A 13748-nucleotide genomic window follows, 5' to 3' on the forward strand; every position below is an offset into this window, starting at 1 on the left:
GCTCAGAAAGCCAGCGTCCTAACCATCTGAGACACTGTACCTTAATTAAGGCCACGGCTGCTTCCTTCCCATTCCTAGGCCTTTCCTATCCCATCGTCATCATAAGACCTATCTATATCGGTGCGACGTAAAACAACTAGCAGAAAAATATATATGTATTTAATGTTAACTTTTTCAGGGAGCAGTTTTGCTTTCAGAGAGATATTATAAGAAATTTTCTGTCTGAACAAATATATATGTATATTTGTGTGCAAGTATTTTTCTTGTCACCATTGTGTCATGAATGCCATGCCATTCTGGATTCTTAACATCTCTTTTGTTCAGTAAAGTTTTGTCACTAATCAGGACATGTGCATATCAGTCTCTCCGGGGATTTATCTGAACAAGTGGTAGCTGTGTCCAAGCAAATGACATAGCCGCTAACAACAACAAATTATTACTCTGCAGGGGCAATACTGAAGTTCTACCACAAAAACAAGTTAGTGCTAGAAAACTACTTTCTGCTCATTCTTTGATGCTCTATTTGGACTATACTTGCAACCCCCCCTCTGCACATTTAATACATGAAAACAGTGCATAATTTTCACATATCCTTTTAAAAATAGTTGTGATGGTAGTACTAAATGATTTATACAGAATATCAAAGAAGTTGCTAAACATGTTTGGTACAGTTTTTCAGATCCTACAACGGGTGATAAATTTGTATGTAAAATTTTATGGTGAAATATATTCAGTAAAGGTAAGCAGTTCTCCCTCAGCAGAAAGCATACAGTTTAGCCATGTGAATCTTGCCTCGTATACCATGTAGGAGAGAGAGAGAGAGAGAGAGTGTGTGTGTGTGTGTGTGTGTGTGTGAGCGTGAGACAGAGAGAGAATGTTCATTGTCAGTGTCAAGGACCTACTAATCTACCCTAGAAATATATTTATTGCAATATTGAAGAAATTCACCATATATCCTGAGTGAAGAGCTACAGCCACAGGCTGAAATTTAATAAATCACTCCCATAATCCAACACAGATAGATTTCCTTACTAATGAACAATAACAACACCTTTGCTGTAGGCCAATGGTTTGAAATGAAAGAATGTCACATGAAATGGGACACATTCCCTTCAAGAGGCTCCATGCTATGCACCCCTGAAGTGTTACAATAATGGGTTTTGTCATTATCGACAACAAGCCACAGAACAATAATGAATATACACACATTAACAAAGTCTAGCAATGCAATGGTGTATTTAGTCAACAGGTGGCAACTGTGTGAGAAAGTAGGATAATAATGTTATTTGTTTTTTATGTCCCATTAAGCACTTACCGGTATACAGTTTTTCAGAGATGCCGAAGTGCCGGAATTTAGTCCCACAGGAGTTCATTTCCCGGTCTAGAAAGCCAAGAATAACGGCCGAGAGGATTCGTCGTGCTGACCACACGACACCTCGTGATCTGCAGGCCTTTGGGCTGAGCAGCGGTCGCTTGGTAGGTCAAGGCCCTTCAAGGGCTGTAGCGCCATGGGGTTAGTTTGGTTAGTTAGGAGTTCATTTATGTACCAGTAAATCTACCAACACGAGGCTGACAAATCTGAACATCTTCAAATACCACTGGACAGAGCCAGGATTGAATCTGCCAAGCTGGGGTCAGAAGGCCAGCGCCTCAACTGTCTGAGCCACTCAGCTCAGCAAAGAAGTTAAGGTGAGTAGGAAGAAGAGAACAGTGATATGCACAGCATGCTCTATTGGTCAAAGCTGATAGGAAATTGTATACTTTTGCCATATTTTTGGCCTCCAAGAGGTAAGTTACTACAAAAATAAACACCTTAATGACCTACAACTGAGTGATAGTAATCAGAAATTGACAATTGCAACTGATTCTTCACTCTAAGCCCTCAAATCTGCCATTTCCACCCGTCTGTCTAGATTATATTTACTGAGGGTTTAAAGTAATCAGGAATTGACACTTACAATTGATTCTTCACTCTAAGCCCTCAAATCTGCCATTTCCACCCGTCTGTCTAGATTATAATTTACTGAGCGTTTAAAGTAGACTCTCTATTTTCTATTAATAGGTAGTAAATATGTAAGTTAGGTTTCTCAATCTATCTCCAACACCCCTCCCCCTCTACTGCAACCAGCATGAAAATCAACATCTAACAGCTTATAAATGAATAACTAATACAATGTCACATAATACAGAAACATAACAAATTATAAATGTAATGAAGTACACTATACCTGGGTTCCAATATACTGGCCATGAGGCCACCCAAGAGCCATCTCATAATGACGAAACTCATCAAGACACTGTATCAAAATTACATCACTGTCTACATAAATTCCTCCCCACTCCATGAGCACCATAATCCTAGCCACATCTGTGGCATGGTAGACTGAACTGAGAACTTGTCCATAGACGTGTGTAGGCTGCGAAAGATAATGAAGTTCGACGGACGGTATTGCCTTAAGGGAAGACCAGTATCGCCCAGAGAAGGATTTACAATTACAATGGATTACCAATCTTTCAGGATGCTGAACCTGCAAACAGTAATATTAGGAGTAAGAACAAAACATAGGCCTAATTAATGGACAACTGTGATGTACAGACTTTTCTTCTTATGAATACCTATGCTTACCTTTATGACAGACAGTATACTCAAGAAAGCCATAAAATCCACATCCTTGTTGAAAAAGATGTAATGAACTACATTAGGTACAACGAATTCTTCGCTCCAAATAATGTTTTTAACCGAGGAAGCTACTTCTTTAATATGAAAGAACTTTATTATTAAGACTCTTAAACCTATAACGACTAGAATTATAGCCGAAGTGTACAACCACAAACGAGGAGAGGCAAAACGCATATTCAAATCTAGTGCCACTAAATACACCCTAACCTCCAACTAGCAGCAGCGCTGACATAGGTTGAAATTGAAACTATCACCAGTTGTTAACAACTGACATGCTTCGCACGTTACCACCAATACAAAAACAACACCAAATTTACCTGTTACGCTTTGTTACTTCTATTATTCTAGAATTCGCCAAGTCATATACTGCTTGGGCAGCACAACAATTAACGTAGAGAAAACAACCAATCATTTGACCAAGAATACAATAACAAATGGACAAAAGAACATAGAACTTCTCAAAATTTGCGTTGTTAATGGCCATCACTGATACCATGACATAATGGAATGTAGAATAGTAAGGACAATCGTGCGATCAACAATTAAGATGTTTGGATTCATTTGTTCATTAGCAGCATAAGGCAATTGAGCGGCCCAGCGGAAAAGAGGTACATGTGTGCTCCACGGCGTCTGATTTTGAGATATTAGCATCAACACACTCATCACGCAGCCTGTATCACCGTAACTATTGTAGACGATCTATGAAATTCGTGACCTTTCCCCGTAAATAAGGTAAAAAAAGTCTTGTTTGTGATCTTCAGACAACTGTAGTGGAAAAGAGACCCCTACTACATGCACGCGTACCCTATAGATGAACAACAGTGATGGGCCTTGGCCTACCAAGTGACCGCTGCTCAGCCCGAAGACCTGCAGACTGTGTGATGTCTCGTGGTCAGCGCGACGAATCCTCTCGGCCGTTATTCTTGGATTTCTAGGCCGGGTGAACCATCTCACTGTCGGATATTTCCCGTTGCTTTCATCACTGAGGTAGAGATTACTATTTCATATTGTCCCCCTTCTAGCAAACTAACAAATGTGCAAATTGTCAAATAATTAGGAGAGCTGAAAGAAGTTGAGATTACTCAAGTCAAATAAATTTTTTATATTTCATTATTCTTTTTATGTGTTAGCCATACAGAACAAGCTGCAGATGTGAGACTTTATCAGAGGGTAGATATTAGAGTACAAATAATAAAATCTAAACAAAAACTTCAGAACTACAGGTTCCATAATTCGTTACTTTCGCTAGTTTGCCATAGTGGGGACAATATAAGTCTGTGAACTCCAAGCATCACTCACACTATGCGCAACATTTTCATACCATTCATCACAAGGACTGGCTGCATAAATAATGACATTGCTCATACCTCAGTCACTTTCATACCGTCAAAACCAAGCTGAGCATAAAACTGAGACAGGTAAATGAAAGTAACAAATTTGCTCCAGCTCATATTAGAACGCACAGAGTAAAAACTATGTCTCATCAGAAATGGATCTGGGCCATAAGAAAATAAATGAATAAAATCCAGAAATATAGAATTGACGCACAACAGACTGTACAGAAGAAAGAAAAATCAGAGAACAATCTTATATCAATCAGAAAGATTTCTGTAGAATTGAAAACAAGCATGACATTTACATTCTTGTGAAGTTATGCAGCAGAGAATGGAAGAAAGAAAGAGCAACAAAATGAAACAATATTACCAAAGAAATATGGGAAAAGAAATTGATGGAAGGTGAAAACACAGACGATACTTGTTGCTAGAGGTGGTATCCTAGACTCCATGACGTTGTTAAAGTCAAGGAAAAGCTTCACGAAATCTAAGTTCAATGATTAAAGATACGTCCAAGAAGGATGCAAGTATACCATTCAACTTTATTTATTTCTGTAATAGTGTGATGTTTCTTTAGTATTTTGTATTCTGAATAACTGACTGCATATATCGACAATGAACATCTTCATTGTTGTCCTCAAGAGACCATGTCAGACATTATTTCACCGTACGAGTGCTCACTCACAAGGGACATATTACTGACCTATGCACACTTAATTTCTCGTATGTTTAGACTAATGAATATTATAACAAAGTTTTGATGATGACGATGATGATGCTTGTTGTTTAAAGAGGCCTAACATCTAGGTCATCGGTCCGTGAACAAAGTTTTTTTCGCTATTGGCTTTGCGTCGCACCGACACAGATAGGTCTTACGGCGACGATGGGACAGGAAAGGGCTAGAACTGGGAAGGAAGCGGCTGTGGCCTTAATTAAGGTACAGCCCCAGCATTTATCTGGTGTGAAAATGGGAAACCACGGAATACCATCTTCAGGGCTGCCGACAGTGAGGTTCGTACCCACTATCTCCCGAATACTGGATACTGGCCGCACTTAAGGGACTGCTGCTATCGAGCTCGGTGAATAAAGTTTTAGGAGAGCATACCGGGTCCTTAGGCCTACAGATATATAGCAAAATAAAACAATATAAAAATGAGTAATCTCTTCCCAGTTACTGATCGGTAGACTTTTTCTTAATTAATTAATTCATTCAATATTACGTCACAATAATCTAGTATCAGTGATGGAATCTTGAGGTCCAAGGTCGGAACAAAACGTTCCCGAACTATTTCTGTTGACGATGAAGTACTTACTCTAGTTTGAACATCATCGCCTTAGAATTAGTCACCTTGCGCAGTAATGCAACTGTCCCACCGTTTTTGCCACTGTTGGAATGTGGCCTGGAAGACACTCTGCGTCAGCGAATCCAGAAATGTTGGCGATTCACACTTGATCTCGGCAATGGTGTGAAAATGGAGACCTTTCGGCCTTATCGCCATCTTTGGGAAAAGGGAGAAGCTGGCGGGAGCTATATCTGATGAGTAGAGCGGGTGCGAAAGTGATAACACGTTCCGTTTGACGAGAAGCTCACGGACGAGGAGTGCTCTGTGACTAGATGCATTGTCGTATTGGAGAAACCAATTCTTCACACGCCACAGATCTATTCGCTTTCGCCGAATATTCTCCCTCAAATGCTTCAGAACATTTCAGTAAAACGTTCTGTTGTGGTCTGGCCCTGGGGGAACAAATTCGCGATGAGCAATGCCACGGATGTCAAAACATAACATGAGCAAGGTCTTCGTTGTGCTGTGGTTCATTCTCGCATTCTTCGGTTGTGGAGATGATAGGATCTTCTGTTGTGCGACGACTGCTGTTTGTCTCACGGTCGTACCCGTTGACTGAAAACTCGTCACCGATGATGATCCCGGATGTGAACAATTGATTCTCTGCGGCACGCCCATGGAGATCTTGCCACACTGCGAAGCGATGTTCCATCTGCTCCGGGGTGAGCAGTAGGGAGGCAATCTTTGAAGCGACATGCTGCATATTCAGGTTGGATGTTAGGATTGTTTACATTGACCTGTACGACACACCAATAATGTCTGCAATATCGCTGAGCGTCCTCCGACGATCCTCACGCACAAGTTCCCCTATTCATTCCACATTTTTGAGGCCGATGCTCGTGGAAAGGCTTCTAGATTGCTCATCTTCAATAGAAGTTCTTCTACCTGTGAACCACCAGCGTCACCCGAAACACTGCGTACGACTCATTGCGTCATCACCTTTCGCATGCCGAGGCATGTTCAATAAAATTGTCTTTGTGGCCGATTTGCCCAGTTTTACGCAAAATTTCACGTTGGTTTGTTGTTTCTTCTTTCTGTCCATGATGTAATAGGGGACTACCACACGTATATGTTCACCAAAACACCACTATAGCAAATTCCGATGTTAACACAGCGGTTTCTCGTGGTATACTGCCTTATCAAGGTTGAAGGCCACAATGGCTGCTAACGTAACCTTGCGCTGCCATCTGTTGGCGCACTGCAAAGCTAATCCAGGAACATTTTGATACGACGTAGGACATTTGAGGCATAACGAAGTTCAGTTATAATCCTCGGTGTTAACAAAATCGGTTTTGTTTTTGTTTTACGTTTGCTCTCTCCCTCGTAATCCTAAAAGATTGGCTAACTTTTGATTTCTTTTTGGAATACTTCGTTGTCTTCATTCCCTTTCACAAACGCAGCGACATCGTCACTGTCCGATGAACATTATTGCAATAAAATTACTCTATTTAATCTAAATCAGAATATTGCATCTTTGCACAAATTATTTATTCTTGCCTTCATTTCACTTGTATTCGGAATACATGAAATGCTGCACTTGCGTTGGGAAGAGAATAATAGATGAACAAAGGGGCGAACGTATCCAGAGGTAACGTGTGTGTGTGTGTGGGGGGGGGGGCAGGGTCCAAGGAGTCCAGACACCCCAGGAGTTTTAACGAATAAACTTTTATTAACCATTTGATATATATTATTATTAGCTTCTGGAATCCGCACGAATTCACCACTCTTACTAGGAGCCAAGGACATTCATCAAATCACTCACTACTGATCTGCGTTTAGGGCAATCGCCCAGGTAATAAATTCTCTGACTGTTGGTTCCCCAGAATTTTTTTAAAATGATGACAAAAAAATTGGAAATTTATTGAAAACTCCCTTGATAAGTTATTCCAATCCCTAACTCACTTCCTATAAATGAATATTTGCTCCAATTGGTCCCCTTGAATTCCAACTTTATCTTCGTATTGTGATCTTTCCTACATTTATAGACACCACTCAAACTTATTCGTCCACTAATGACATTCCACGCCATATCTCCACTGACAGCTCGAAACATACCACTTAGTCGAGCAGCTCGTCTCCTTTCTCCCAAGTATTCCAAGCCTAACATTTGTAATATTTTTGTAACGCTACTCTTTTGTCGGAAATTACCCAGAACAAATCGAGCTGCTTTTCTTTGTTTTTCTTTTCCAGTTTTTGAATCAAGTAATCCCAGTGAGGGTCCCATACAGTGGAACAATACTTCAGTTGGGATCCTCCCAGAGACCTATATGCCATCTCCTTTACATCGTTACTACAACTCCTAAATACCATCATGACCATGTGCAGAGATCTGGAACCTTTATTTACAATCCCATTTATATGATTACTCCAATGAAGATCTTTCCTTTTGTCAACACCTATTTACTTACAATGATCCCCATAAGGAACGTTCACCCCATCAACGCAGTAATTAAAACTGAGAGGACTTTTCCTCTTTGTGAAACTCACAATCTTACTTTTAACCCTGTTTATCATCATACGATTGCCTACTGTCCATCTCACAACATTATCGGGGTCATTTTGCAGGTGATCACAATCTTGTAACTTATTTATTACTCTATACAGTATATTGTCATCTGAAAAATCCCTTATCTCTGATTCCACTTCGTTACTTAAACAATTTTTGTATATAAGAAAACGTAAAGGTCCAATATTACTGCCTTGAGGAATTCCCTACTTAATTTTTACAGGGTCAGATAAAGCTTTGCCTACTCTAGTTTCTTGAGATCTATTTTCTAGAAATACAGCCACCCATTCAGTCACTCTTTTTTTTCTAGTCAAATTGCGCTCATTTTTGCCAGTAGTCTCCCATGATCTCCCCTATCAAATGCCTTAGATAGGTCAATCACGAAACAGTCCATTTGACCTCCTGAATCCAAGATATCTGCTATGTCTGCTGGAATCCTACAAGTTGAGCTTCGGTGGAGTAACCTTTCCTGAATCCGAACTGCCTTCTATCGAGCCAGTTATGAATTTCGCAAACAAGTCTAATATAATCAGAAAGAATGCTTTCCTAAACCTTGCATGCAATTCATGTCAAATCGACTGGCCTGTAATTTTCAGCTTTATGTCTATCACTCTTTCTTTTTTTTACACAGGGGCTACTACAACAACTCTCTATTCATTCGGTATAGCTCCTTCATGCAAACAATAATCAAATAAGTACTTCAGATATGATACTATCTCCCAACCCATAGTCTTTAGTATATCCCTCGAAATCTTATTAATTCCGGCTGCTTTTATAGTTTTTGTTGTATGTCCGGCGCTCCCTTCTCGCTCCGCCGGCCAGCTGCACACGCGCCTGTGTATCATTCTGCTAGCTTCGACGCGCAGCCCTCAGTGCGCGTGCCTGACCATCGAGTGTACTATAAATAGGAGCTCCCGGCCTGCTCACTTGCCCACTTGCCCCGGTGTCCAGCTCCAGAATACACCCTACGTCGAGCACGGAGGCTACTCCTCTTGAAAATGTGCTTCGACCAGGTGGACTGAATTTCTGGCAGTACGAGGTTTCACCTCTGGTCACCGCTCCCTTACCTGTTTCCGCTGCCTATGTTCCGTAATTCTTTTACAAGCCATTTTCATTCCCTAATTTATACAAGCTCCCTTAGTTTCGCTAGGTGGAATTTCTTCAATCAATTGAACTTGCTTTTTAGGAATTCAGGCACTTCAACAAACAAGGACTCTTATGAACATTTATGTTAGTGTGCCAGATAGTTCTCGACTATCAACGTGTCAATTCACAAAGACTATCTTTTCAAGATAGAAGTGTATATAAAGACTGCAAACCTGTACATATTGTATAAAGACAGACTTTTCTCAAGATTCAATATTCCTTTTTGCTTCAAAATAAATTTCAGTTATTTGTGTAAATATCATAAAGTGAAGCAAATAAAGTTGTGTTCTGTAAACTGCAACCTTGGTTACAACAGTTTTCAACTTCTGTATACTGTAAATATCGTTGTTATCGTGTGAACCATGTGACTTTGCCGCGGTGGGGAGGCTTGCGTGTCCCAATGAAGCAAGTAGCTGAGTCGTGGGTGCAACCGTATCGGATGGTTATCGGTCGAGAGACCAGACTAGCGAATGGTTCATCGAAAGGGGGTAGCAGCATTTCGGAAGTTGCAAGGGTGGCAGTCTAGATGATTGACTGATATGGTCTTGTAATATTACTTAACATGGCTTAGCTATGTTGATTCTGCTACACGTCTGAAAGCAATGGGAAATTACAGCCGTAACTAACTCCCGAGGACATGCAGCTCTCTCTCTCTGTATGAACGATGTACTGATGATGGCTTCCTCCCGGGTAAAATATTCCGGAGGTAAAATAGTCCCCCATTCGGATCTCCGGGTGGGGACTACACGAGAGGGGGCAATCATCAGGAAGAATGATATTGACATTCTGCGAGTCGGAACGTGGAATGTTAGAAGTTTGAATCGTTGTGGTAGGTTAAAGAATCTGAAAAGGGAGATGGATAGACTAAACTTAGATGTAGTTGGTATAAGTGAAGTACGTTGGCAGGAAGAGCAGGATTTTTAGTCAGGCGACTACAGAATTATCAACACAAAATCGAACAGGGGAAATGCAGGAGTTGGTTTAATGATGAATAAGAAAATAGGTTGCCTGCTGCCATTTCTTGATGGACACAGTACTTTTGTATCCATATCTTGGTACAGGCCAGAGTAAAGTGTAGCTTTCACCGAAGTCCCAGTCTCATCCATGGCTGTGACAATATGGAAGCTGCTGGGGTATGGATGGTGCTGAGTAATGACATTCAGAGCACGACTAGTGCATCTGAGTGTTATGAAAGGTGTTATTCATAGGGTCAGTCGTGCTACAATAGCACTTTCTGACCCAGTAAGGAAAGCAATGGCAAACTACCTCACTCCTCGTCTTGCCTAGTACGCCTCATTTTGGTGGTGCCATTGGTTTTTGAGGTTTCCTTATAACCGCATAACTTTTGGTGGTGCTATTTGAGGATCCAACCAGCCTCTGGGCTGATGACCTAACAGACAGACAAGAAAATAGGACAGCGAGTAAGCTGCTATGGCCAGCGTAGTGAAAGAATTATTGTCGTCAATATGGACACCAAGCCAATGGCCACCACAATAGTGCAGGTCTATATTCCTACTAGTTCAGCAGATGATGAAGGAATCGAAATAATAAATGAAGAGATAGGATATTTTATACAATATGTAAGAGGTGACGAGAATCTAATTGTGATGGGAGACTGGAATGCAGTGGTAGGGCAGGAAGGGAAGGTAACATAGTAGGAGAATTCGGACTGGGACGAAGGAATGAAGGAGGAAGCCGGCTGGTTGAATTCTGTTCCGATCATAATTTAGTCCTTGCTAACACTTGGCTCAAACACCACAAACGACGGCCGTATACATGTACGAGACCTGGGGACACTGAAAGGTATCAAATAGACTTTATTATGATTAGACAGCAGGGTGCGAAATCAGAAATAAATGGGGAGAGGGACATAGGGCTTAACTACTAGTGTTTATTCAGAGAGTATTGCACGGGGGGGATTAAATTTCTCCTGTAATTTAATTACCCCCTCCCCCTCAGACAAATGTAGATTGCACCTCTTTCTTTTGAATTTTGAATTTTGTTGTTATAACGAGAATGATAAACAATAGAACATTATTCCAATCAGCTGAGAAGTATTGAGAGACTGTCGCTTTCTTACGAAAGGCCAGACGATGCGCGATTTGTCCTGATTTATTGCTTTATTTGTGGAACCTTCCTCTATCAGGGCTAAGGTTTGACTGAAAAATTTTGTCGGTTTGTACACTGCTTAAGTGAATATTGTTCTATTGGCTACTTATCGGAAACACACCCTCTCCAAGAAGTACAGGAGTGGTGTAAGCTCGAGCTACTTAGAGAAATTACAAAGGAGGAGAACTGCAAGTAATTTATATTTTTTCCCGGATTTCAGATGGACTTGTCAGAGTGAAACATGAATAATAGGTTTCAGGTCCGGATTGCCACTGCTGCGTTGTTTTATTGCTGAAGGTCTGGCTGTCACTTGAATTATTGCTGATGTGTTCATAAAAATATGTATAGTAAAAATCATTAATTTCAGTCATAAATTATATGTGTTCTACATTTTCCTCATAATTTTATAATGAAAGAATCCCTCCGGGCAATTTTAGTGGGGGGGGGGACCTTTGAGATAAAATTGTCGGTGTGGGGGCCGTCCCTTCCCCCCCGCAATTTCGCACCCTGTTAGACAGAGATTCAGAAAAGAGGTGTTGGATTGCAAAACTTTCCTAGGAGCAGATGTGGACTCTGACCACAACCTGTTGGTCATGAAATGCCATCTGAAATTGTAGAAATTGAAGAAAGGAATGCCAGGAGATGGGCTCTAGACAAGTCGAAAGAAAAGTTTGTGAGGGATTGTTTCACGGAACATGTAACACAAGGACTAAATGAAAACGCTGAAGGAAACATAGTAGAGGAAGAATGGACAGTCATGAAGAATGAGATCAGTAAGGCTGCTGAAGAAAAGTTAGGAAGAAAGCAAAGATCAACTAAGAAACAATGGATAACTCAAGAGATACTAGACCTGATTGACGAACGACGAGCGTACAAGAATGCAATAAAATGAGGAGGGCAGAAAAGAATACAGGCTATTAAAGAATAAAGTAGATAGTAAGTGCAGGACAGCTAAAGATTAATGGCTGAAAGAGAAATGCAAAGATATTGAAGGTTGTGTCGTCCTAGGAAAGGTAAATGCTGCATACAGGAAATTCAAGGAAACCTTTGGAGAAAGGAAAACTAGGTATATGAATATTAAAATATCAGAAAAACCACTTCTAGGGAAATAAGACACGTCAGAAAGATGGCAGGAAAATATCCAACTGTTGTATCAAGGTAAAGAAGTAGATGATAGGGTTCTGGAACCAGAAGAGGCTGTTGATTCTGATGACATGGGAGACCCAAGTTTAAGGTCAGAATTCGACAGAGCTTTGAGAGACCGAAGTAGGAGTAAGGCACCGGGAATTGATGACATGCCCTCAGAATTTCTGACTGCGTTAGGATAAATCAGCATGGAGAGGTTATTCCATTTAGTGTGTAAGATATATGATACAGGAAGTCCGACTCGTTGGCTGAACGGTCAGCGTACTGGCCTTCGGTTCAGACGGTCCCGGGTTCGATTCCCGGCCGGGTCGGGGATTTTAACCTTAATTGGTTAATTCCAATGGCACGGGGGCTGGGTGTATGTGTTGTCTTCATCATCATTTCATCCTCATCACGACGGCAGGTCACCTACGGGTGTCAAATAGAAAGACCTGCACCTGGCGAGCCGAACCCTTCCTGGGATATCCCGGCACTAAAAGCCATACGACATTTCATGATACAGGAAAAGTGCCATCCGATTTTCGGCAGAATGTTGTTATACCTATTCCCAAGAAAGTCGGTGCTGACAATTGAAAACACTACCGCACCATTAGTTTAGTATGTCACGTTGCAAAATTTTAACACGTGTTATTTACAGAAGAAAGGGACCGAGCTCTATAGCTGCAGTCGCTTAAGTGCGGCCAGTATCCAGTAATCGGGAGATAGTGGGTTCGAACCTCACTGTCGGCAGCCCTGACGGTGGTTTTCCGTGGTTTCCCATTTCCACACCAGGCAAATGCCGGGGCTGTACCTTAATTAAGGCCACGGCCGCTTCCTTCCCATTCCTAGGCCTTTCCCGTCCCATCGTCGCCATAAAACATATCTGTATCAGTGCGACGTAAACCAAATAGCAGAGGAATGGAAAGTTGAAACTGAGTTGAGAGAAGATCAATTTGGCTTCAGAAGAAATGTGGGAACACGTGAAGGAATCCTGACTTTACGTCTGATATTATTATTTTTTAATTAAAAAAAAGCTATTTGTACGGGCGTCGACCTATAGAGATCTTTTTCCCCTACTTGCACCATATGATATGAACCTGCTGTGTGATTGGAATTCTGGAAGTGTAGAGTGTTGAATGTGAGGAAAGGAACATTAAGGACGACACAAACACCCAGTCCCCAGACCAGGGCCCCTGACCCGGTCGGGAATCGAACCCGGGGCCGCCGGGTGACAAGCGGACGCCTTGCCCCCCTACACCGCGGGGCCGGACACGTCTGATCTTAGAGGACCGAATTAAAAAAAGACAAGCCCACGTACATGGCTTTCGTAGATCCAGAAAAGGCATTCGATAATGTTGATTGGACCAAGCTGTTTGAGATTCTGAAGGTGATCGGGATCAGATTCCGAGAAAGGAGAATTATCTACAATCCATACAAAAATCAGTCTGCAGTGGTAAGAGTCCAAGGCTTTGAAAAAGAGGCAGCAATACAGAAAGGAGTGAGGC

At 41.4% G+C, this 13748-nt stretch overlaps 1 protein-coding gene across 1 annotated transcript in view; it reads right to left on the reverse strand.

Annotated features, from left to right (window-relative positions):
• Positions 1-2868, reverse strand: part of LOC136863344 (uncharacterized) — a 32519-nt gene extending 29651 nt beyond the window's left edge. The window contains exons 1-2 of the mRNA XM_067139732.2: positions 2627-2868; positions 2229-2528 (exon numbers count right to left, since the gene is read on the reverse strand). Of these exons, the coding sequence (XP_066995833.1) occupies positions 2229-2528; positions 2627-2854 (528 nt within the window). The 5' untranslated portion in view covers positions 2855-2868. The remainder of the gene's footprint in view (positions 1-2228; positions 2529-2626) is intronic.
• Between the last annotated feature and the right edge of the window lie 10880 nt (positions 2869-13748).

This window comes from Anabrus simplex, chromosome 2 (assembly GCF_040414725.1).
Source record: "Anabrus simplex isolate iqAnaSimp1 chromosome 2, ASM4041472v1, whole genome shotgun sequence".
Taxonomy (NCBI): domain Eukaryota; kingdom Metazoa; phylum Arthropoda; class Insecta; order Orthoptera; family Tettigoniidae; genus Anabrus; species Anabrus simplex.